General features: G+C 46.5%; 2 protein-coding genes across 5 annotated transcripts in view; both read left to right on the top strand.

Annotated features, from left to right (window-relative positions):
• Positions 1–10,005: 10,005 nt before the first annotated feature.
• Positions 10,006–11,645, top strand: LOC141410261 (uncharacterized). The gene is made up of 2 exons (XM_074039140.1): positions 10,006–10,083; positions 10,752–11,645. The coding sequence occupies exons 1-2, from the start codon at positions 10,006–10,008 to the stop codon at positions 11,628–11,630; spliced, it is 957 nt and encodes a 318-aa protein (XP_073895241.1). The 3' UTR covers positions 11,631–11,645.
• REST (RE1 silencing transcription factor) overlaps positions 10,968–23,141 on the top strand; it is a 27,576-nt gene continuing 15,402 nt past the window's right edge. Inside the window, exons 1-3 of one of the 4 annotated variants that reach the window (XM_005555212.4) lie at positions 10,968–11,282; positions 13,699–14,605; positions 22,783–22,866. In XM_005555212.4, the coding sequence (XP_005555269.3) occupies positions 13,708–14,605; positions 22,783–22,866 (982 nt within the window). In that variant the 5' untranslated portion in view covers positions 10,968–11,282; positions 13,699–13,707. Of the gene's footprint in view, positions 11,283–12,006; positions 12,109–13,698; positions 14,606–22,782; positions 22,867–23,141 lie in introns of those variants that run through there. The other 3 variants (XM_005555211.4, XM_045392559.3, XM_074039941.1) reach the window with 3 other exon arrangements.

Below are 23,141 nucleotides of genomic sequence, written 5' to 3'. Positions count from 1 at the left end.
CCCAACACTTTGGGAGGCCAAGGTGGAGGGATCCCTTGAACCCAGAGTTCAAGTTCAACCTGGGCAACATAGCAAGACCCTGTCTCTAAAATAATGATAATATGGCCAGTCTTAGTGGCTCACACCTGTAATCCCAGCACTTTGAGAGGCTAAGATTGGGAGGATTGCTTGAACCCAGGGGTTTAAGATCAGCTTGGGCAATATAGCTTGTCTCTACAAATATATATATACATATTTTAATTAGCCAGGAAGGGTCTTATGTGTTTATTATTTATTTATTTATTTTCTTGAGATAGCATCTCACTCTGTCACCTAGGCTGGAGTGCAGTGGCACGATCTCAGCTCACTGCACCCTCCGCCTCCTGGGTTCAAGCGATTCTCCTGCCTCAGCCTCTGGAGTAGCTGGGATTACAGGCGCACACCACCACACCCGGACAGTTTTTATATTTTTAGTAGAGATGGGGTTTCACCATGTTGGCCTCCTGACTTCAGGTGATCCACCCACCTACGCCTCCCAAAGTGCTGGGATTATAGGCATGAGCTACTGTGCCAGGCAGTGTCACGTGTTTAGAGGCAGGAGGATCATATGAGCCTGGGAGGCGGAGGTTGCAGTGAGTTGAGATCCCACCACTGTACTCCAGCCTGGGTGACAGAGTGATACCTTGTCTCAAAAATAACAACAATAATAATAATGATTGCATCTGCAAAGGCTGGCATGTGTGGCTGGAGTTTAATGAGTGTGAGAAAAGGAAGTGATATGGCAGGAGATATAAGGGAATAGAAGGAAGACATGCGTAATTTAGAATACTAGTTGATAAATGAATTAATTGTGGCTAGAAATCAAAATACTGGGAAGGGCATATTATTAACCATTAAGTTACTTGATGAGTAGGGACTCTTTTTTTTTTTTTTGAGATAGAGTCTCACTCTGTTGCCCAGGCTAGAGGGCAGTGGCACAATCTCAGCTCACTGCAACCTTCGCCTAACAGGTTCAATCAATTCTCCTGCCTTAGCCTCTCAAGTAGCTGGGATTACAGGCACCTGCCACTAGGTCCAGCTAATTTTTGTATTTATAGTAGAGATGGAGTTTCGCCATGTTGACCAGGCTAGTCTCGAACTCCTGACCTCAGGTGATCTCCCCCCATCCCCCGCCCTCGGCCTCCCAAAGTGCTGGGATTACAGGTATGAGCCACCAGCCTTTATTTTATTTTATTTTTATTTTTTTGAGACAGAGTTTGGCTCTGTCTCAAGCTGCAGTGCAATGGCATGATCTCAGCTCACCGAAACCTCCATCTCCCAGGTTCCAGTGATTCTCCTGCTTCAGCTTCCCAAGTAGCTGGGATTACAGGGACCTGCCATGATGCCCGGCTAATTTTTTTGTTTGTTTTTTGGTCTCTCTCTGCCGCCCAGGCTGGAGTACAGTGGTGCGATCTTGGCTCACTGCAACCTCGGTCTCCCGGGTTCAAGCAATTCTCCTGCCTCAGCCTCCCCAGTAGCCGGGATCACAGGACTGCACCACCACACCTGGCTAATTTTTGTATTTTTAGTTGAGACGGGGTTTCACCATGTTGGCCTGGCTGGTCTCGAACTCCTGACCTCAGGTAATCCACCTGCCTCGGCCTCCCAGAGTGCTGGGATTACAGGCGTGAGCCACTGTGCCCGGCTGAGTATGGACTTAATGCCAGAAGAGATAAAGAATCTTGACATTTGGCCAGTCGCAGTGGCTCACACCTGTAATTGGGAGGCAGAAATGGGTGGATCACTTGAGGTCAGGTGTTCGCACCCAGCCTGGTCAACATGGTGAAATTCCATCTCAACTAAAAACACAAAAATTAGCCAGGCATGGTGACTCATGCCTATAGTCCCAGCTACTTGGGAGGCTAAGGCAGGAGAATTGTGTGAATCCGGGAGGTGGAGGTTGCAGTGAGCCAAGATCGTGCCACTGCACTCCAGCCTAGGTGACAGAGCAAGACTCTGTTTCAAAACAAAACAAAAACTTGACATTTATTCTAAGCCATGAAAAATCTGAGTGAACTATCCCTGTCCTAAACCTAGATTATGCATCTCTGTCTACCAGATTCAGTGTCTCAATCATTGTTAGACAATTTCAGGTGAGTAGTGTAAAATTTTTCTTTTTCTTTGTTTTTTTTCTTTTTTGAGACAGAGTTTCTCTCTTGTTTCCCAGGCTGGAGTACAGTGGTGTGATCTGGGCTCACTGCAACCTCTGCCTCGTAGGTTCAAGTGATTCTCCTGCCTCAGCCTCCCAAGTAGCTGGAATTACAGGCACTCGCCACAACGCCCAGCTAATTTTTGTATTTTTTAGTAGAGATGGGGTTTCACCATGTTGGCAAGGCTGGTCTTGAACTCCTGACCTCAGGTGATCCACCCGCCTCTGCCTCCCAAAGTGGTGGGATTACAGGTGTGAGCCACTGCGCCTGGCCTAATAGTGCCCAATGTTTCACCTTCATTTTTGTCCTTATAGATTACATGCAGACTAGCTTCTTAGGGAAATACATTATTTCTTCTTAGTATAATCCAGGAATTTAGACTTAATCTTCATCGAAATTCATGCACTTCATTAGTTCACGGTTTGTCTGTGACATCCATGCTTATGATTGGATTGTAGTGCTGTTGGTTGTGCTTTGCTGAAAGACTTGATCCCTGCTTTTTTTTTTTTTTTTTTTTTTTTTTTTTTTGAGACAGAGTCTCACTCTGTTGCCCAGACTGGAGTGCAGTGGTGTAATCTGGGCTCACTGCAACCTCCATCTCCCAGGGTCAAGCGATTTTCCTACCTTGGCCTCCTCAGTAGCTGGGACTATAGGCACCCTCCACCATGCCTGGCTAATTTTCGTATTTTTAGTAGAGATGGGGTTTCACCATGCTGGACAGGCTGGTCTTGAACTCCAACTTTGTGATCTGCCCGCCTCAGCCTCCCAAAGTGCTGGGATTACAGGTGTGAGCCACTGCAACCAGCCATTTTTTGTTGTAGTTATTGTTGTTTGTTTTTTGTTTTTTTTGAGACGGAGTCTCTCGCTCTGTCACCAGGCTGTCGTGCAGTGGTGCGATCTCGGTGAGATTACAGGTGTGAGCCACTGTGCCTGGTCGGATCTCTGCTTTTTAAATACCTCTTTGGAGCAGGCCACACCAATATGTAAAAGGGCTTCTGTACCCCATTGATCCTGTACACTTCATCTTCAGTCTTCTTTTGCTCCAACTCCAGCTGATGTGCCATCTTGGTTTAGCTGTTTTTCCTGCATTGCTTCTTCTGCCTTTTCATCTTTCGTGAGGACCAGTTTCCCTGCCTTTCATGGAGTGATGCATTAGGAATGACCTTAAGGTAACTGATCTCTGTACTTTGGACTCTCCCCATGTAAACTGTGCCATGGACTGCATCGTTTCTGGCAAAACAAATCCCACCTCCTCCTTGAAGATTACTTAAATCTACTAGCTGGAAGCAAATTCTTCAAACTCTAAAAGCTCTTACTGACTGTGCTTTTACTAAAGCAGGATATATTTTATTTCCTCAACTAGATAATGAGCTGGTGAAAGTCAAAACCCATTTTATACTTCTTTACCCACCTCCTAGCCCCACATGAGAACTGCACCCAGTCCTTGTTGCATTTTATACTTAGTTTTTTAAACTTTTAGCCATTCTAGTAGGTTTAGTGATAATTTTTAGACAAACAAGGAAAATGTACAGGCTCATTAATCTAGGAAACATTTATGCATAAAACCAGTGCCTGGCTTGAGCTTTGTCTGGGTTGATACACTTTGCCAGGAGTTTGATTTTAATTACTGTGTCAGAAATATCAGCATGTTGAGAACACACAACACGGTTTCTTGTCTCTAGACCCTCTCAGACAGATGAGAAAGACATGGGAAAGAACACAGGTACAAGAGTATACTTATGGCACTTTAGGAGCTCATGTGGGAAGGTTTTAACCTCTCCTTGGGAAGAAGGAAAGGTTGCCAGAAGTTGTCTTCTGAGTCAAGTCCATATTCCTCTAAATTGATGATTAGCTTTGTAAATTAACATGTCAATGTTGGCTCTTGAGTGTTTTAAATGCCATGGGAGATAATAAGGGCTTCTGCTTCCCAAGCCAGAAGGTAATAAATCTTTTTTTTTTTTTTTTGAGACATGGTCTTGCTGTGTTACCCAGCTGGAGCGCAGTGGTGTAATCCTGGCTCACTGCAGCCTAAATCTCCTGGACTCAAGCAATCTTCCCACCTCAGCCTCCCAAGTAGCTGGGGCTACAGGCACACCCCACCACACCAGCTTTTTTTTTTTTTTTTTTTTTTTTTTTTTTTTTGAGACGGAGTCTCTATTGCCAGGCTGGAGTGCAGTGGTGCGATCTCGGCTCACTGCAACCTCTGCCTCCCAGGTTCAAGTGATTCTCCTGCCTCAGCGTTTAGAGTAGCTGGGACTACATGGTGCCTGCCACCACACCTGGCTAATTTTTTGTATTTTTAGTAGAAACGGGGTTTCACCGTGTTAACCAGGATGGTCTCGATCTCCTGACCTCGTGATCCACCCGCCTTGGCCTCCCAAAGTGCTGGGATTACAGGCATGAGCCACTGCGCCTGGCCACAACAGCTATTTTTAAAAAACGATTTTTACTAGAGATGAGGTCTCACTATGTTGCCCAGGCTGGTCTCGAACTCTTGGGCTCAAGTGATCTTCCCACTTCGGCCTCCCAAAGTGCTGGGATTATAGGTGTGAGCCACTGGGCCCGACCCAGAAGGTAATTAATCATAATATAAAAAGTAGGCTTCGGCCGGGTGCGGTGGCTCAAGCTTGTAATCCCAGCACTTTGGGAGGCTGAGACAGGTGGATCACGAGGTCAGGAGATCGAGACCATCCTGGCTAACATGGTGAAACCCCGTCTCTACTAAAAAATACAAAAAAAAAAAACTAGCCGGGCGAGGTGGCGGGCGCCTGTAGTCCCAGCTACTTGGGAGCCTGAGGGAGGAGAATGGCGTAAACCCGGGAGGCGGAGCTTGCAGTGAGCTGAGATCCGGCCACTGCACTCCAGCCTGGGCGACAGAGCGAGACTCCGTCTCAAAAAAAAAAAAAAGAAAAAGTAGGCTTCAGAGTTATGGAATTGGGGATCCGAAAAGTCCCCGTATCTCAAATATATACATCTCTAAAGCCATTGTACATAGTCACCCATCAGGTCCCAAAGATTAAAAGATGTTTTTGGGAATGGGGCCAGGGAAGAGCAGAAAGAAGACTGGACAAAGTGTCTGAGAGACATGGAAAGAGCACTGGACTGACTGGAAATTGAGTCACGGGTCCTACTTCCATCTGTGCCCTAACTAGTTGTGCAAACTTGGACAAGCCAAAAGCTTGAAGGCCTGTCTCCTTTTATACATAAAACAAGAGCCTGCACTTCTAAGATCTCTCGCATTTGTGACGTTTTGTGGTCTACATACCATATGGAGGGAGAATTCTGGAAAAAAGGACAATGGTGAAGGCCAGAGAAGAGAGGGGCAGAGAAATGCAGATGATGGGCTATGCAACTTGTATTTAAACCCATCAAATGGAGTGACACCTAAGGTTGAAGCAGATTTTTTTTTTTTTTTTTTTTTTTTTGAGATGGAGTTTCATTCTTGTTGCCCAGGCTGGAGTGCACTGGTGCGATCTCGGCTCACGCAACCTCCGCCTGCCACGTTCAAGCCATTCTCCTGCCTTAGTCTCCTGAGTAACTGGGATTACAGTTATGTGCCAACATGCCCCGGCTCTTTTTGTATTTTTAGTAGAGACAGGGTTTCTCTATGTTGCTCAGGCTGGTCTAGAACTCCCGACTTCAGGTGATCTGCCCGCTTCGGCCTCCCAAAGTGCTGGGATTACAGGCGTGAGCCACCACACCTGGCCAAAACAGATTGTTAATGATCACCAAGGAAAATCCAACCAGAGGCTGATGTGTGAAACCAGGAATGTGCTAGGAATACAATATGAAGAAGAGCAGGCAGGGAGATTTTCACCAGGAGGGCAGAACGCCGAGACCAGAGATCCAGGAGCATTTATTTATTTAACAGTAGTTATTATGAGATTCAAGGAGGCAAGCTCACGCTTAGCATGAGGGAAGACTGTGATGGGTACTGAATGGTGGGTACCAACATGGGTAAAGATGGTCCCCACTTTGAGAGATTGTGATACCAAGCTAGGATTTTGTAACCATTCATCTAACTAATATTTGTTGAGGAACTGCCAAGTTATAGGTGCTGGGAATAAAGAAATGTCTCTACCTTTCTGGAGCTTAAGTTCCAGTGAAGGAAGAGAAACAATAAGTAGGGTAAATAAATAAAAATACCTAGCAAGTTAGTAATAAATGCTAGAGACAGAAACAGCAGGGAAGGGCATCAGGATTGGATGAAAATGGGAGAGGATTATAATTTTAAATAGTATGGCCGCTGAGAAAATGACATTTGTGTCAAGGAGGGGAAGGGATGAGCAGCAGTGATGGAGAGGTCCTGGATAGTCTTTTTTTTTTTTTTTTTTTGGTTGAGACGGAGTCTCACTCTGTTGCCCTGGCTGGAGTACAGTGGTGCGATGTTGGCTCACTGCAAGCTTCGCCTCCCAGGTTCATGCCATCCTCCTGCCTCAACCTCCTGAGTAGCTGGGACTACAGGTGCCTGCCACCACGCCTGGCTAACGATTTTTGTATTTTTAGTAGAGACGGGGTTTCACCATGTTAGCCAGGATGGTCTTGATCTCCTAACCTTGTGATCCGCCTGCCTCGGCCTCCCAAAGTGCTGGGATTACAGGTGTAAACCACTGCCTGGGTAGTCCCTTCCCCTCCCCTCCCCTCCCTTCCCCTCCCCTCCCCTCCCTTCCCTTTCCCTCCCCTCCCCTCCCCTCCCCTCCCCTCCCCTCCCCTCCCCTCCCCTCCCCTCCCTTCCCCTCCCCTCCCCTCCCTTCCTTTCCTTTCCTTTCCTTTCCTTTCTTTTCTTTCTTTCTTTCTTTTTTTTTTTTTTGACAGAGTCTTGCCCTGTCGCCTAGGCTGGAGTGCAATTGCATGATCTTGGCTCACTGCACGCTCCGCCTCCCAGGTTCAAGTGATTCTCCTGCCTCAGCCTCCTAAGTAGCTGGGATTACAGGCATGCACCACCACTCCCCACTAATTTTTTGTATCTTTAGTAGAGACGGAGCTTTACCATGTTGGTCTGGCTGGTCTCGAACCCCTGACCTCATGATCTGCCTGCCTCGGCCTACCCAAAGCCCTGGGATTACAGGCATGAGCCACCGCGCCCAGCCCCTGGATAGTCTTTCAAAAGAAGAACAGCAAGCAAAGCAATGGATCTGAGTTAGAAGACTAGCCAGGGTTCAAGGAGGCCAGAGTGGCTGAAGGGAAGAGAACAATGGAGAGAGTAGTTCCAAATGTGATCTAGGCTTCAAAAGAAGGCAGGAAGGAGCCCAGCTCAAGTCTCAAGTTCTCTTGTTCACCTCTTTCCCTTCTCAGCATGTAGGGAACACCTCCCTGGCTCAAGCTGTTGATGCCTATAAGGAATAAGACACTATTCCAGTTATCAGAACCAGAATAAGAGGTCAGAGTCCAACCGGCAGCATGAGTAGATGATGCTGGCTGGACTCAGTGGCTTACACAGGTAATCCCAGCACTTTGGGAGGCCGAGGCGGGTGGATCACTTGAGGTCAGGAGTTCGAGACTAGCCTGACTAACATGGTGAATTCTCATCTCTACTAAAATACAAAAATTAGCTGGGCGTCCTGGCAGGTGCCCGTAATCTCAGCTGCTTGGGAGGCTGAGGCAGGAGAATTGCTTGAACCCAGGAGGCAGAGGTTCCAGTGAGCCAAGATCTCGTCACTGCATTCTAGCCTGGGCAACAGAGCGAGACTCCCTATCAAAAAAGAAAAAAGAAAAAAAGAGTAGATGATGCTGCATCAAACAATCAAACAGGACTAGACCAGGCCTTTAATCTGTCTGTCTTCAGATACCATCAATCTTGAAGCCAGTGTAGCTCAGGGCCTGTTGGTGGGTCTCTATAGAAGGCAAAGGAGAGATATAGAGAAGAAATTAGGCAGACCAGGTATACCGAACTTTAAAAAATATATAATTGGCCGGCCGGGCACGGTGGCTCACACCTGTAATCCTAGCACTTTGGGAGGCCCAGTCAGGTGGATCATCTGAGGTCAGGAGTTCAAGACCAGCCTGGCCAACATGGTGAAACCCCGTCTCTACTGAAAATACAAAAATTAGCCAGGCGAGGTGGCACGTGCCTATAATCCCAGCTACTCGGGAGGCTGAGGCAGGAGAATCGCTTGAACCCGGGAGGTGAAGGTTGCAGTGAGCCGAAATTGCACCTTTGCATTCCAGCCTGGGCGACAGAGCAAGACTCTGTCTTGAAAAAAAAAGAAAAGAAAAGAAAAAAAAAATATATATATATATATATGTATATATATATATATAATTGGCCCTGTGCCGTGGCTGACGCCTGTAATTCCAGCACTTGGGGAAGCCGAGGCAGGCAGATCACCTAAGGCCAGGAGTTTGAGACTAGCCTGACCAACATGGAGAAACCCCCGTTTCTAACTAAAACTACAAAATTAGCTTGGCGTAGTGGCGCATGCCTATAATCCCAGCTATTCGGGAGGCTGAGGCAGGAGAATTGCTTGAACCTGGGAGGCGGAGGTTGTGGTGAGCCGAGATCGTACTATTGCACTCCAGCCTGGGCAACAAGAGCGAAACTCTGTCTTGCAAAAATAAATAAATAAATAAATAAATCTCTAGAGAAAATATTATTAAGAACATATGATAATTAAAATAAAAAAATCGACAAGTTAAATCTGCAGGGCAAAAACCATATAAGAAAAGCAGAACTCATTCTCAAAGTTTTTATCTTGCAGAAGATCCTAACGTTTGGATACAGCAAAGTAAAATACAGACTTTTGAAAAACAATTGGGAATTCAAGTTCATAGTAACAGCTTCCCCCAAGGAAATTTTCTATTGATTTGTAATTTGGCCTTGAATTTGACCTGTGGCCTTCATGTCATGATAATTTGGGTCACTCTCAATATGCCATCCTTTGAACAAGGGCCTCTGCTAATTTTAAATGAATGCAGCTGCCCGTTTGCCATTCTTCTATTTGCATCACAATATGTGGGAATAAATTTGCAATTAATAAGACATTTCCAGTAAGCAGATTGAGGAAATGAAGGACGTTTAGCAAGTTTAACAAGAGATAATTCATTTTTGCCTTTTTGGACACAAAAAAGGGAAAGAAAACAAGTTTATGTCTTTGACAACCTTGGTAGAGACCTGAACTGTACCCTGGGCTACAGCATCCAAAAAAGCCATGTGACCTCAAATTCGATTTTAGTTAAACAAATAAAATATATATAGAAAAGTTTGTACCAGTCCTAAAAATGTTGATCTTCCTTTCCTCCCTCCCTCCCTTCCTTCCTGTCTCTTTGGTTGAATGAAAATGAGTACTTTTCAGGTTTGATTCATGGAGAGGTCTTACATTTGAAATCGCCTCACTGAAACTTTTGGTGGCCGAGCACCTTAGAGTCTTCATTTCATCTTGCATCGGAGACTGCATTAATTAGTAATATATTGTCCAGATAGAGGGAAACAGAGGTCCTATGTGGGTATACCAGGAAATGAAGAGTCTGGAAGCCCTGCCCCAAAAGAAACAAATAAAGGAACTTCAAAGAGAAGGAAGTGAGGTACCCTGAGGAGAAGCTGGGATGTCTTAACAACTGCTTTGAGATTTTGAGCTTGCCCTTTTCACAGTGTGGAGTGTTCCTTGCCCTACTTTCCACCTGTTGAAGTTTTCCTCATTCTCCAAGTTCAGACAGAATGCGTCTACTGTGAAGAGTTTCTAGAACCTCTTGGGATCCATCTCCCTACTGGCAAACCCCCATAGCACTTGCTACTTATGTTCTAATACCAGCAATAGGCTTATCTAGGTCAAGTTAAGTAGGGGCTTGAACGCCACACTAAGAGGTTTAAGCTTTAAGTTGGTAGTCATGGGGAGCCATTATGCTTCTGAGGACAGGTGTGACTTATGACAGACATTTAGGAAGGTGTTTCAAAGGCCGACTGGATAAGCTATTTCAGGTGAGAAAGGGGGTGGAATTACTCTTTCTCTCTCTGTTCCTGTTGTTTGTTTTTGTTTTTCTCAGCACATGACCATGGGCCAGGCATTCCGCTTCGTTATCTCGCTTCATAGACGTGAGCCGGGTTACTCCGACACAACGTGGTTCCAGGCAGCCTTCCCGTCCTCAGCACCTTTTCTTCTGTCATCTGAGGGTAATTCCTCCCCTGTAGTCGTGCTTTCCGGGCTCAGCAATGACTTGCAACCTGCTACGTCTAGGGATCTGTCCCCTCAGTCCTCACGCTCACTTTCTGAGTCCACAACCTCCTTCCCGAAACGTCTTCTCACGTCTTCCAAACTGACTACATTCCCCCTCCGGAAGTTTGAAATTTGGAAGGCTTTTTTTTTTTTTTTTTTTTTTTTTTTTTTTTACCGCAAATGCTTAAAACGAAGCTTAATTAGTCAAGGATAGCTATGGGTGGAGACTTGAAAAGATCTGAAGGGTATCTTGGAGCGCTTTATACTTGAGAGGCCGGTGACAATAGCTCTAAAGAGACCAGTCAAAGCCTGCGGTTCTTCTTTTAACAGCTCTATTCTCATGTATGCACGCCAAGGCTGGGGGGAACTTTTGTTGTTTGTTTGTAAAAGAAATCGAGAAAGGGAGTGGGGCCCGCCTCTTTTCTGACCTAAGGGCAGGAGTGAGGGGCAGCGAGGATTACAGGCGGCTCCCCCTAGACGCACCCCCAGGCGGGCTGGAGACTGGGGCACTCCCTGCTTGGTCGGGGGGCGGGGCGTGCCTAGCGGCCACGCGCGCGGGCGTCGGAGGGGGCGTGTCTCGGGGGCGCGCGCGGGCGTCGGAGGGGGCGTGTCCCGCGGGCGGCGGCGGCGGCGGCGGCGACGCGGACTGGGTGCGCGGCGCAGCGTCCTGTGTTGGAATGTGCGGCTCCCGCGAGCTCGCGGCGCAGCAGCAGAGCGAGCGCCGCCGAGGCCCGGGGCCCCAGACCCCGGCGGCGGCGGCGGCAGCCGAGACGGCAGGGCGAGGCCCGGAGGTCTGAGCACCCTCTGTAGCCCCACTCTTTGGCCTTCTTCGTCCTCGACGGCCCCAGCACCCAACTTTTCCACCCTCCCCCACCCCTCCCCCGAAACTCCAGCAACAAAGAAAAGTAGTAGGAGAAGGAGCGGCGACTTGGGGTCGCCCGCCCCTCCTCCCCGAGGAAGGCCGGTAAGTGCGGCGCGCGGCTGGGGGCTCGGTCAGGGTTGGGGGAGGGCCGGCCGGGTGGCGGCGGTGGCGGGAGGGGGAGGGCGCGGAAGGACTAGGAGCCAGGCGCTGTCCAGGGCTGATTTGCAGATACTGTGGCTCCGGCGGCGGCGGCCGCGCCGGGCGGGGGCTGGCGGCCGAGCAGGATCGGGTTACACAGCCGCCGCCCGGGGGCTGGGGGCGTTTGTTGGGAGCGGCGCGTCGCCTGGACCCCCTCCCCACTGGAGGCCGGGACGCCGCCTCCGCGCTGACCGGACGCTCCTCCGAGTCGGGTCCTCTGAGACCAAGGAGCGGAGCTGCTCGGGCCCCTAGTCCTGAAACTTCCTCTGCTTCCTCCTCCTGCCCCCGGGTCCCACCGCAGCCCCGCGCCGGCCCGCGGCCCTCCTGGTCCCCTCCCCCAGGGCTTCTCCCTGTCGCCGGAAGGCGCCGTTGAGTGCGGCCGGGCGGGTTGAGTCAGCCCCGGGGCCCGGGCGGTTCCGCCAGCGGGGCTGGACAGCGATTTCTGCGCTTCGGCCGCCCGGCGCCGCTGGCCCCCGCGTCCGGCTACCCGACCGCTGGAGCTGGCGGGGCTGGGGCGCGCGTCCTGCCGGGCGCCGTGGGGGAGTGAAGTTCGCAAACTTCCGGGGCGCGGGGGTGGCGGCTGGCCCGCGTGGGGGCCCTCTCCGGTGCTCGGAGCCCGACGCCTCGCGAGGGCGCCCGCGGAGCCTCCCCGGCCCTGGGCGTTGGGCGAGTCCCGGGGCAGTCGGAGGGGCCCGGGGGAGGTCGGAGAAGCCCGGACGCTGGCTGCGCGGTAACTTTCCGTTCTTTCTCGGGACGGGGGCCCTAGGGCTGGGGAGGGGGCTGCCTAGACTCCGGGAGGACTCGGTCCGGCCAAACAGCGTCCCGAGCTTGCTCCCTTCCCCCGTTTTAGTGTTGGAGAGCGCAGGAAAAGGCTCGGGACGAGTGTCAGGGCGACTCCCGCGAGTTGGTGTGTAAATATGTGCAGTGAGCGGGCCGAGGCGAGAGGAAGCGAGAGCGCCCGAGTTTGCAAAGAGCTGCTTTGTGTTTGGTATTTTGAGAAAATGGCCGAATGCCTATTTCAGTTAGGAATGCCGCCGCCGAGGCAGGCGCTGGTGGCAGCAGCACGGAGGAATTCGTGCGGCATGTTGGGCTTTCGGGCTGTGCTTGGATGGTCTTCCTAACAATCGTTAAAATTCCATTTGGGGTGGCAGTTAGGGGGTAGGGAGCGATTAGAAAAGTCGATGTTGGGCCAAATTGCCGAGTAGCTTGGGCTGTTCAGCCCCAGGACAGCCTTCGCCCTGTTTTCTGTGATGGCATTTGCTTCCAACTTTTGTTGGTACGTAGAACTAAACCGGTTTGTGTTTATACACTTGGATGAGGCGGATTACTTTTTGCATTTTCGGTTTAACTTTATTTTCTTAGAACTTGTTACTTCTTTTAATTTGCAAGTGAACACTTCGTTTGAGAATGGCACCTTTTAGATTGAGAAGTAACGTAGCATTTAGAAAGCCCAACTTGTTTTCAAGAAGGTGATCTTGTAATGGCTTCCACTAGGCAAGTAGGCCAAGTCAAGCACAATGCAAGAAAGTTGCTGATTGTCGAGTTGAGTTCCACGATGATTTTATTCGTATTGAAAAGCTTGGAATTCAGTGTTGTGGAACTTCAGCCTGCAGAAAAATAAGCTTATTCATTTTTATTTGTGAAGTTTTGAATAAATCAAACTTCCTTTTTCACAAGAAAAGGGGTCCATAATGTTTTTCCTTTTAAGCCTGTGGAGTTGTCGAAAAATTAAGGGACTGACTGGTAGTGGTAGTTTTTCACAGTAGTTTATTCTTTTGGAGTTAGTTGAGCTCATGCGAAATCCAATTAAGTTGAACAATTATTGCAGGCTTCTACTTTCCAGATGTGTTTGTGTACTTAATAAATGCACTGAATGGCTTGTGGATTTCTGGGCTTTCTGATTCAGACCATTGAACTGTTGAAGGGGGAAAAAGTTGGGAGGACAATAATTTACTAATGTTTTGAATTTTTGGAGTAATTTTAACAGTAAAAATGAAGGTTACTTTTTATCCCCACCAGAACAATTAAAAGTGCTTGAGGGACCACATGCCAGTGGCTGGATGGTGAATGAGTTACGTCAAACAATTGGTAGAAGTGTTTTCTAGGGATAGTAGACATTTTTTTTTGGTGATTGCCGTAAAGACTATTGGGAATTAACTGCTGTTTTAAAGATTTGTTTTTAATAGGTGATGAAGTTTACTGAGTTATAAAGATCATATTGGAAAATTTTTAAGTTATGAAGATTTACAGTGATGTGGTTTTAAGCCAGTAACAGCAGTGTTTAAACTGGTGCTCTTGTTTTGTTTTATTTTTAATTCAGAATACAGTTATGGCCACCCAGGTAATGGGGCAGTCTTCTGGAGGAGGAGGGCTGTTTACCAGCAGTGGCAACATTGGAATGGCCTTGCCTAACGACATGTATGACTTGCATGACCTTTCCAAAGCTGAACTGGCCGCACCTCAGCTTATTATGCTGGCAAACGTAGCCTTAACTGGGGAAGTAAATGGCAGCTGCTGTGATTACCTGGTCGGTGAAGAAAGACAGATGGCAGAATTGATGCCTGTTGGGGATAACAACTTTTCAGATAGTGAAGAAGGAGAAGGACTTGAAGAGTCTGCTGAAATAAAAGGTGAACCTCATGGACTGGAAAACATGGAACTGAGAAGTTTGGAACTCAGCGTTGTAGAACCTCAGCCTGTATTTGAGGCATCAGGTGCTCCAGAGATTTACAGCTCAAATAAAGATCTTTCTCCTGAAACACCTGGAGCAGAGGACAAAGGCAAGAGCTCGAAGACCAAACCCTTTCGCTGTAAGCCATGCCAGTATGAAGCAGAATCTGAAGAACAGTTTGTGCATCACATCAGAGTTCACAGTGCTAAGAAATTTTTTGTGGAAGAGAGTGCGGAGAAGCAGGCAAAAGCCAGGGAATCTGGCTCTTCCACTGCAGAAGAGGGAGATTTCTCCAAGGGCCCCATTCGCTGTGACCGCTGCGGCTACAATACCAATCGATACGATCACTATACTGCACACCTGAAACACCACACCAGAGCTGGGGATAATGAGCGAGTCTACAAGTGCATCATTTGTACATACACAACAGTGAGCGAGTATCACTGGAGGAAACATTTAAGAAACCATTTTCCAAGGAAAGTGTACACATGTGGAAAATGCAACTATTTTTCAGACAGAAAAAACAATTATGTTCAGCATGTTAGAACTCATACAGGTAAGAGAAGCTTTCTAGTCCATAAGTTCAGTTCTCTTTTCTGATTGTTACTTGAGTGGTTAAGTAGTGCTTGAGAAAAAGGACTCTGGTTCAAATCCAGGTTCCATTTTTGCTATCTTTGTGACCTTGCACAAGTTGTTTAACCTCTTTGTTCAGAAATTTCTCCATGGAGTAACAATATCTGGGATGGGAGGATTATGTGAAGTTACATGTAAAGCACAGAATGTTACCTGGGAGAAACAGCCAAGAGATCTTACCATGCTCTTCCTAAAGTACATATCCTAACTTGGGATTTACCTTCAGCAAATTAGACTGGCCGGGCATGGTGGCTCATGCCTGTAATTCCATCACTTCAGGAGGCCAAGGCGGAAGGACTGCCTGAGCCCAGAAGTTCTAGACTAGTCTGGGAAACATGGAAAGACCCCCGTCTCAAAAAGAAAACAGAAAAAAAAAGTTTCTATATTTATTTCTGTGACAGTGAACACATTTAAGATGCAGTATAGTTTCTGAAAGGAATTGAGGGCTTATATAAAAAGGAAAACTCAGTGATTAACCTTGCATATCTCCACTTAACAAAAGCCTCAAACTTGGAAACATTTGACTTATAGCATTGAGTTCCTAAATGGAACAACTTGTCTTTGTCCACAAAAAAGAAATGTGAGAAGATAGTTTTTAAAACATGGGTGGGATTATCACCAATTGAAACTATTTTGCTATGAAAGCAAACACATGTAGAAAATGTATTTTTCAGACAATTGTGTTTAGCATGTTTGAACTCATACTAAGCGCAACTGTGTAAAAAAAGTTGAAACTGTTTTTTTTTTTTTTTTTTTTTTTTGAGACGGAGTCTGGTTCTGTCGCCCAGGCTGGAATGCAGTGGCACAATCTTGGCTCAGTGTAACCTCTGCCTCAAGGTTCAAGCGATTCTCCTGCCTCCACCTCCCTGGCTCAGCCTCCCAAGTAGCTGGGATTACAGGCGCCCACCACTGTGTCTGGCTAATTTTTTTTTTTTTTTTTTTTGACACGGAGTGTCATTCTGTTCCCCAGGCTGGAGTGCAATGGCATGGTCTTGGCTCACTGCAACCTCTGTCTCTCAGGTTCAAGCAGTTCTCATGCCTCAGCCTCCCGAGTAGCTGGGATTGTAGGTGCCCACCACCATGCCTAGCTAAGTTTTTGTATTTTTAGTAGAGACAGGGTTTCACCACGTTGACCAGGCTGATCTCAAACTCCTGACCTCGTGATCCACCCACCGCAGCCTCCCAAAGTGCTGGGATGACAGGTGTGAGCCACCGCACCTGGCCAATTTTTTTTTTTTTTTGAGATAGCTTTACTTCGTCACCCATCCTGGAGTGCAGTGGTGTGATCACTGCTCACTGCACCCTCGACCTCCTGGACTCAAGTGACCCTCTTGCCTCAGTCCCCCAAGTAGCTGGGACCACAGATGCATGCCACCACACCTGGCTAATATTTGTATTTTTTGTAGATACAGGGTTTCTGCCATGCTGCCCAGGTTGGTCTCTAACTCCTGAACTCAAGTAATCTGCCCTCAGTCTCCCAAAGTGCTGGGATTATGGGTGTGAGCCACCATATCCAGCCGACTTAATTTTTAAAAATTTATTTTATTTAGTTATTTTTTACATCCCAAAGACTTGAAACTATTAAGTGGTAGGCTTAAACAATAAAACTTGCAGGTGAGATTCCATTACAAGAATGACCTCTGTTACAAGATTGCTAGGCCCCAGCAGATGGATGGCTCATGTGTCGAATGCTTTAAAATTTAGTCCAGTAAAAGAATTTGTAGTCCCTTTGGAATTCATCATAACCTGTGATTGTCTCCATGCTTTGAAATCATTTGATTTCAGAAGTAAAGGTCAAGCATTATAAAAATATGTAGAGTAGGAAATGAAAGTTACTTGGGGATACAACCCCATTAATCACTTGACAGTTTGAATTAGACAAATTGTTAGACTAAACCAGCCTCACCTACAATATCTTAAATCCCAGCCATCATGTATACTAAACTCATAAATAAGTACATCATATTCATTTAGCTGGAATTACAGGTGCCTTCCATCATGTCCGGCTAATTTTTGTATTTTCAGTAGAGATGTGGTTTCCCATGTTGCCCAGGCTAGTCTTGAACTCCTGACCTCAGGTGATCTGCCCACCTCAGCCTAATGAAGTGCTGGGATTGCAGGCATGAGCCACCATGCCTGGTTTATTTGGTCTTAATGCTTATTTTTGCCCGGTATTACCTTCATTCTGATTCTTTTTTTTTGTGTGTGTGACAGTTTTACTCTTGTTACCCAGGCTGGAGTGCAGTGGCGCAATCTTGGCTCACTGCAACCTCCGCCTCCCAGGTACAAGCAGTTCTCCTGCCTCAGCCTCCTGAGTAGCTGGGATTCCAGGCACGTGCCACCACACCTGACTAATTTTGTATTTTTATTAGAGATGGGGTTTCTCCATGTTGGTCAGGCTGGTCTCAAACTCCCGGCCTCAAGTGATATGCCCGCCGCGGCCTCCCAAAGATTACAGGCATGAGCCACCGTGTCCATCCAGTTTTTTATGTGTATATATGTGTGTGTGTGTGTGTGTGTGTATGTGTGTGTGTGTATATATATATATATATATTTTTAGACGGAGTCTTGCTCTGTTGCTCGTGCTGGAGTGCAATGGCGCGATCTCCGCTCACTGCAACCTCCGCCTCCCAGGCTTAAGTAATTCTCCTGCCTCAGCCTCCCGAGTAGCTGGGATTACAGGCGCGTGCCATCACGCCCAGCTAATTTTAAAAAAATTTTTTAATAGAGACAGGATTTCACTGTGTTGGCCAGGCTGGTCTCAGACTCCTGACCTTGTGATCAGCCTGCCTCGGCCTCTCAGGGTGCTGGAATTACAAGCGTGAGCCACTGAACCTGGCCTTTTTTTACATTTTAAAACAATTGGGTGATGTATAGATTGAAGGTTAATATTTTGACTATGTAAATTCCGAAAGTATCTCTTGTATTAAATGGATAGTTCTGAAAATTATGGAAAATAAATTCATCTGGTGCGGAAGAGTAGAAAAGACAGGAATCACTTAAATTGATAGTGTTCAGGAATTACTTCTCATTTCCACTTGTAAGTAGCCCAGTTTTCTGATTGACTTAATGGGCTTAATTGTGTTTCTTGTGCCCAGTGTTAGGTGCTGTCTTCTTTTCTGTGCTAATCTTCAGAACAATCCATTGAGGAAAATAGCATCTGTGATGATAGTTCATGTTTGCAGAGGGGAAAACTTCAGATTTAAAAGCCTGAAGTGATGTTCCCAAGGTTATATACAAGTATCACATTTAAAGCCTTCCACGATGGCTCACGTCTGTAATCCTAGCACTTTGGGAGGCTGAGGCAGGAGAATCGCTTAAACCTGGGAGGTGGAGGTTGCAGTGAGTCGAGATTGCGCATCTGCACTCCAGCCTGGGTGACAGAATGAGACTCTGTCTCAAAAAAAACCAAAAACAAAAGTAGCATTTAAAGTTCAGCAATCTCCACTCACTGCAGCCTCCACCAAAACCAGGGGAAGTTGGGAGCTGGGGATTACTTTCATTCAGGTTGACCTCTTTAGTTTAGTGATTTTGTTTGTTTGTTTGTTTGTTTGTTTTGAGACGGAGTCTCGGAATCTCGCTCTGTCGCCCAGGCTGGAGTGCTGTGGCCGGATCTCAGCTCACTGCAAGCTCCGCCTCCCGGGTTCCCGCCATTCTCCTGCCTCAGCCTCCCGAGTAGCTGGGACTACAGGCGCCTGCCACCTCGCCCGGCTAGTTTTTTGTATTTTTTAGTAGAGACGGGGTTTCACCGTGTTAGCCAGGATGGTCTCGATCTCCTGACCTCGTGATCCACCCGTCTCGGCCTCCCAAAGTGCTGGGATTACAGGCTTGAGCCACCGCTCCCAGCCTTGATTTTGTTATTTAACTAGTTCACAAAATCTACTTTTAAAGAAAACCTGGCCGGTTGCGGTGGCTCAAGCCTGTAATCCCAGCACTTTGGGAGGCCGAGACGGGCGGATCACGAGGTCAGGAGATCGAGACCATCCTGGCTAACACGGTGAAACCCCGTCTCTACTAAAAAATACAAAAAAACTAGCCGGGCGAGGTGGCGGCGCCTGTAGTCCCAGCTACTCGGGAGGCTGAGGCAGGAGAATGGCGTGAACCCAGGAGGCAGAGCTTGCAGTGAGCCGAGATCTGGCCACTGCACTCCAGCCTGGGCGACAGAGCGAGACTCCGTCTCAAAAAAAAAAAAAAGAAAACCTTTTTGCCTGTATGTGTAACTGAAAAATCTGTAGGTAACTAAGCTTTCTAGAGGAGAGTTATGCCTAGTTTGTGGAATTACACAGATAAAGTCGTCTGTTGTAAAGAATTTAAAAGCAGGCTGGATGAGGTGGCTCATGCCTATAATCCCAGCGCCTTGGGAGGCAGGCAGATCACCTGAGGTTGGGAATTCAAGACTAGCCTGGTTGGCATGGTGAAACCCTGTCTCTACTAAAAATACGAGAAGTCCCAGCTTCTTGGGAGACTGAGGCAGGAGAATCGCTTGAACCCGAGAGGCAGAGGTTGCAGTGAGCCAAGATCGTGCCACTGCACTCCAGCCTGGGCGACAGAATGAGACTCTGTCTCAAAAAACAATAAAACAAAAGAATTTAAAAGTAAATTATTTTTGATTCTTCAAGTTTATCTGCAATGGTATTTAATTTTTTCCAACTTCATTGAGATACAATTTACATATACAGTTCACTATAGATTGGCCTATTCTGAATATTTCATATAAGTGGCATCATAATATGCAATCTGAATAATGCTGCTATGAATATTCATGTTTAAGTGTTGTGTGGACATATGTTTTTGTTTCTTTTGGATGTATACCTAAGAGTGAGATTGTGGGGCAGTATAGTAGCAACATTTTGGGTAACTGCCAAACTGTTTTCCAAATTAGCCATGCCATTTTACAGTCCCACCAGCAATGTGTGAGGGTTTCAATTTCAGCACATCCTCAGCAATAATATTGTTAACATCTGTCTTTGTGATTACAGCTATCCTAGTGGGTATGAAGTCTTCATCTCATGTGGTTTTGATTTGCGTTTCCCTCACAGCTAATGATAATGTTCATCTTTTCTTTTTTTCTTTTTTTTTTTTTTTTGAGGCGGAGTCTTCACTCTGTCGCCCAGGCTGGAGTGCAGTGGCACCATCTCGGCTCACTGCAAGCTCCGCCTCCCGGGTTCGTGCCATTCTCCTGCCTCAGCCTCCCGAGTAGCTGGGACTACAGGCGCCCGCCACCGCGCCCGGCTAATTTTTTTTTTTGTATTTTAGTAGAGACGGGGTTTCACCGTGTTAGCCAGGATGGTCTCGATCTCCTGACCTCGTGATCCGCCCATCTCGGCCTCCCAAAGTGCAGGGATTACAGGCGTGAGCCACCGCGCCCGGCCAATGTTCATCTTTTCATGTGTTTATTGGCTATTTGTATATCCCTTTTTTACAGAATTCCATTAATGTAAAACTATCTTGATTGTTCCAGGTCATAAGGTAGGCATTCTGTTGCTACCAGCTCTTTACAGCTAATACATAGCTACCAGCGAATTACAGAAGAATAGTTACTAGGAACACATTTCCCACCTATCACCATTCTTTTTGTTGTTGTTGTTTGTTTTTTGTTTTGAGACAGGGTCTCGCTCTGTTGCCCTGTGTGGAGTGCAGTGGCATGATCACGGCTCACTGAAGCCTCCACCTTCTGGGCTCAAACGATCCGCCTGCCTCCCAAAGTGCTGGGATTACAGGCATGAGCCACCATGCCTGGCCTATTCTTGTTTTCTGTGTACCACCTTTTCTTTATTTTATTAGACAACATTTGTTTCTGTCTTAGACAAAATTGATAGCTGACATTTATTGAGGGCTTTACTATGTGCCAGACACAGTGTTAAATGCTCTGCATGTATTATTTAAACTTTTGCAATTACAGGGAATGAAGATTCTGTTAGTTTTGCAGATGGGGAAACGGGGTGTTTTAGTAACTTTACCAAGGTCATAATTATCTTGTGTCTGGAGACTATATTAAAACAAATTGTACACCTTTTTTTAAAAGCTTGTTTTGCTGGGTGTGGTGGCTCACGCCTGTAATTCCTGCACTTTGGGAGGCCGAGACGGGTGGATCACGAGGGCAGGAGATCGAGCCCATCCTAGCTAACAAGGTGAAACCCTGTGTCTGCTAAAAATACAAAAAAAATTAGCCGGGCATGGTGGCGGGCGCCTGTAGTCCCAGCTGCTCAGGAGGCTGAGGCAGGAGAATGGTGTGAACCCAGGAGGCGGAGCTTGCAGTGAGCTGAGATCTCGCCACTGCACTCTAGCATATACAACAGAGGGAGACTCCGTCTCAAAAAAAAACAAAAAAAACCTTGTTTTGTTGTTGATAGCCGTGTCTAAAAAGAATATACATGTCCTACCTTTGAGTCTTAAAATTATTCAGTATTAAATCACTGGCTTCTAGTCTTCAGTCCCTGTAACTTTTGTAATTTGTTTTAAAAATTGGTAACTGGTTGGGCATGGTGGCTTATGCCTGTAATCCCAGCACTCTGGGAGGCCAAGACAGGTAGATTGCTTAAGCCCAGGGGTTAGAGACCAGTCTGGGCAACATGGCAAAACCTGGTCTCTACCAAAAAAAAAAAAATTATCTGGGCTTGGTTGCCACACCTATGGTCCCAGCTACTTAGGAGGCTGAAGTGGGAGGATCTGTTGAGCCCGGGAGGTCCAGGCTGCAGGAGCTATGTTCACGCCACCGCACTCCAGTCTAGGCGACAGAGTGAGACCCTGTCTCATAAAAAACAATAAAAAGAAAATTGATGATCTTCTCTTACATTTTTCTTTTTAACTTACTGTTTTTTATTTATTTTTACTTTTAGAGACAGGACCTCTCTCTGTACTCGAGGCTGGAGTATAGTGGTGCCATCATAGCTCACTGCAACCTCAAACTCTGGGCTCAAGTGATCATCCTGCCTCAGCCTCCCAAGTGAGACTATGGGGTCTCACTTTCACCCAGGCTGGAGCACAGTGGTACAATTATGACTCACACTAGCCTCATCCTTCCTGGGCTCAAGCAATCCTCCCATCTCGTTCCTCCCAAGTAGCGGGGACCACAGGCATGCGCCACCACACCTAGCTAATTTTTCTGTTTTTTGTAGAGAGGAGGTCTTGCTATGTTGCCCAGGCTAGTCTTGAACTCCTGGGCTCAAGTGATTGACCTGTCTTGGCCTCCCAAAGTGTTGGGGTTACAGTTGGGGGCCTCAATCCCCATGCTCAGCCCAGGCTTTTTTTTTTATTTTTTATTTTTAATGAGATGAGGTCTCACTCACTGCAACCTCCACCTCCCGGGGTCAAGCGATTCTCCTGACTCACTCAGCCTCCTGAGTAGCTGGGACAATAGGCACATGTCACCGTGCCTGGCTAATTTTTTTTTTTTTTTTTGTATTTTTAGTAGAGGTGGGGTTTAATTATGTTGGCCAGGATGGTCTTGAACTCCTGACCTCGTGATCTGTCAGCCTCGGCCTCCCAAAGTGCTGGGATTTCAGGCATGAGCCACCGTGCCCAGCCCCAGGCTAGTTTTTTAAAATAAATTTTTAGAAATGGGGTATTGCTGTATTGCCCAGTCTGGTCTGGAACTCTACCACTTGAAAATTTTTAGCATAAAGCAGTTACATTCTCACTCAAAAGTATTGTTGTTTTAAGCTAACACTTTCAAATGGTAGTAGATTCGTCATTTACAAGTTAAAAAAAAACTGTTAATAGCATCAGACAGTTGGGGTAGACTTTTTTAAAAGGTGAATCTTATATAACAAAAATATGCTTTGTACCTTATAAAGATAGTTTTTCACTTCTCACTACTTAATGTATTAACATGCAGTATCACTGTGAAAATTCAAAGGGCTTTGAGAATTCAGAAAGTCAATGTTTTTTTGTCAGCAAAGCCAAAATAATGTAGTCATAGTTTCTGAAATAAATAACTTACATTTTAAATACATGATAAATTGATCTTTTTGCCAGAAATAGGAAAAAAAAAATTCTTGTTAAAATGTGCTGAGCACTGAATATTGTTGCATTGTTAGTAAGAATTGTATTTGGCTTATTTTGTGACATTTAAACACTCTTCATTATTGAAATTTGCAGGAGAACGCCCATATAAATGTGAACTTTGTCCTTACTCAAGTTCTCAGAAGACTCATCTAACTAGACATATGCGTACTCATTCAGGTTGGTAAGAAATGGGAACTTTCCTATCATTTTCAGTCAACGACCATTTTAGGGAAGTTCTTCTAAGGGCTTGTAACCGAGTCGTTTATTTATTATTTATTTTTAATATAATTTAGAAGTCAGAATTTGAAAATCAATGTTCTGTCAATCTGAGGACATGGAATCCAAAGGTGGACTTCCTGAAAATGAAATTTTTTTGTACACTTTTTCTGGGAGGAGGGGCCTTAATTCTCATCAAATCTTTGAAGTGTTCCGTGACTCCAACAAAAGTTAAA

This window comes from Macaca fascicularis, chromosome 5 (assembly GCF_037993035.2).
Source record: "Macaca fascicularis isolate 582-1 chromosome 5, T2T-MFA8v1.1".
Classification (NCBI taxonomy): Eukaryota; Metazoa; Chordata; class Mammalia; order Primates; family Cercopithecidae; genus Macaca; species Macaca fascicularis.
This window is presented reverse-complemented; position numbering and strand designations above follow the sequence as displayed.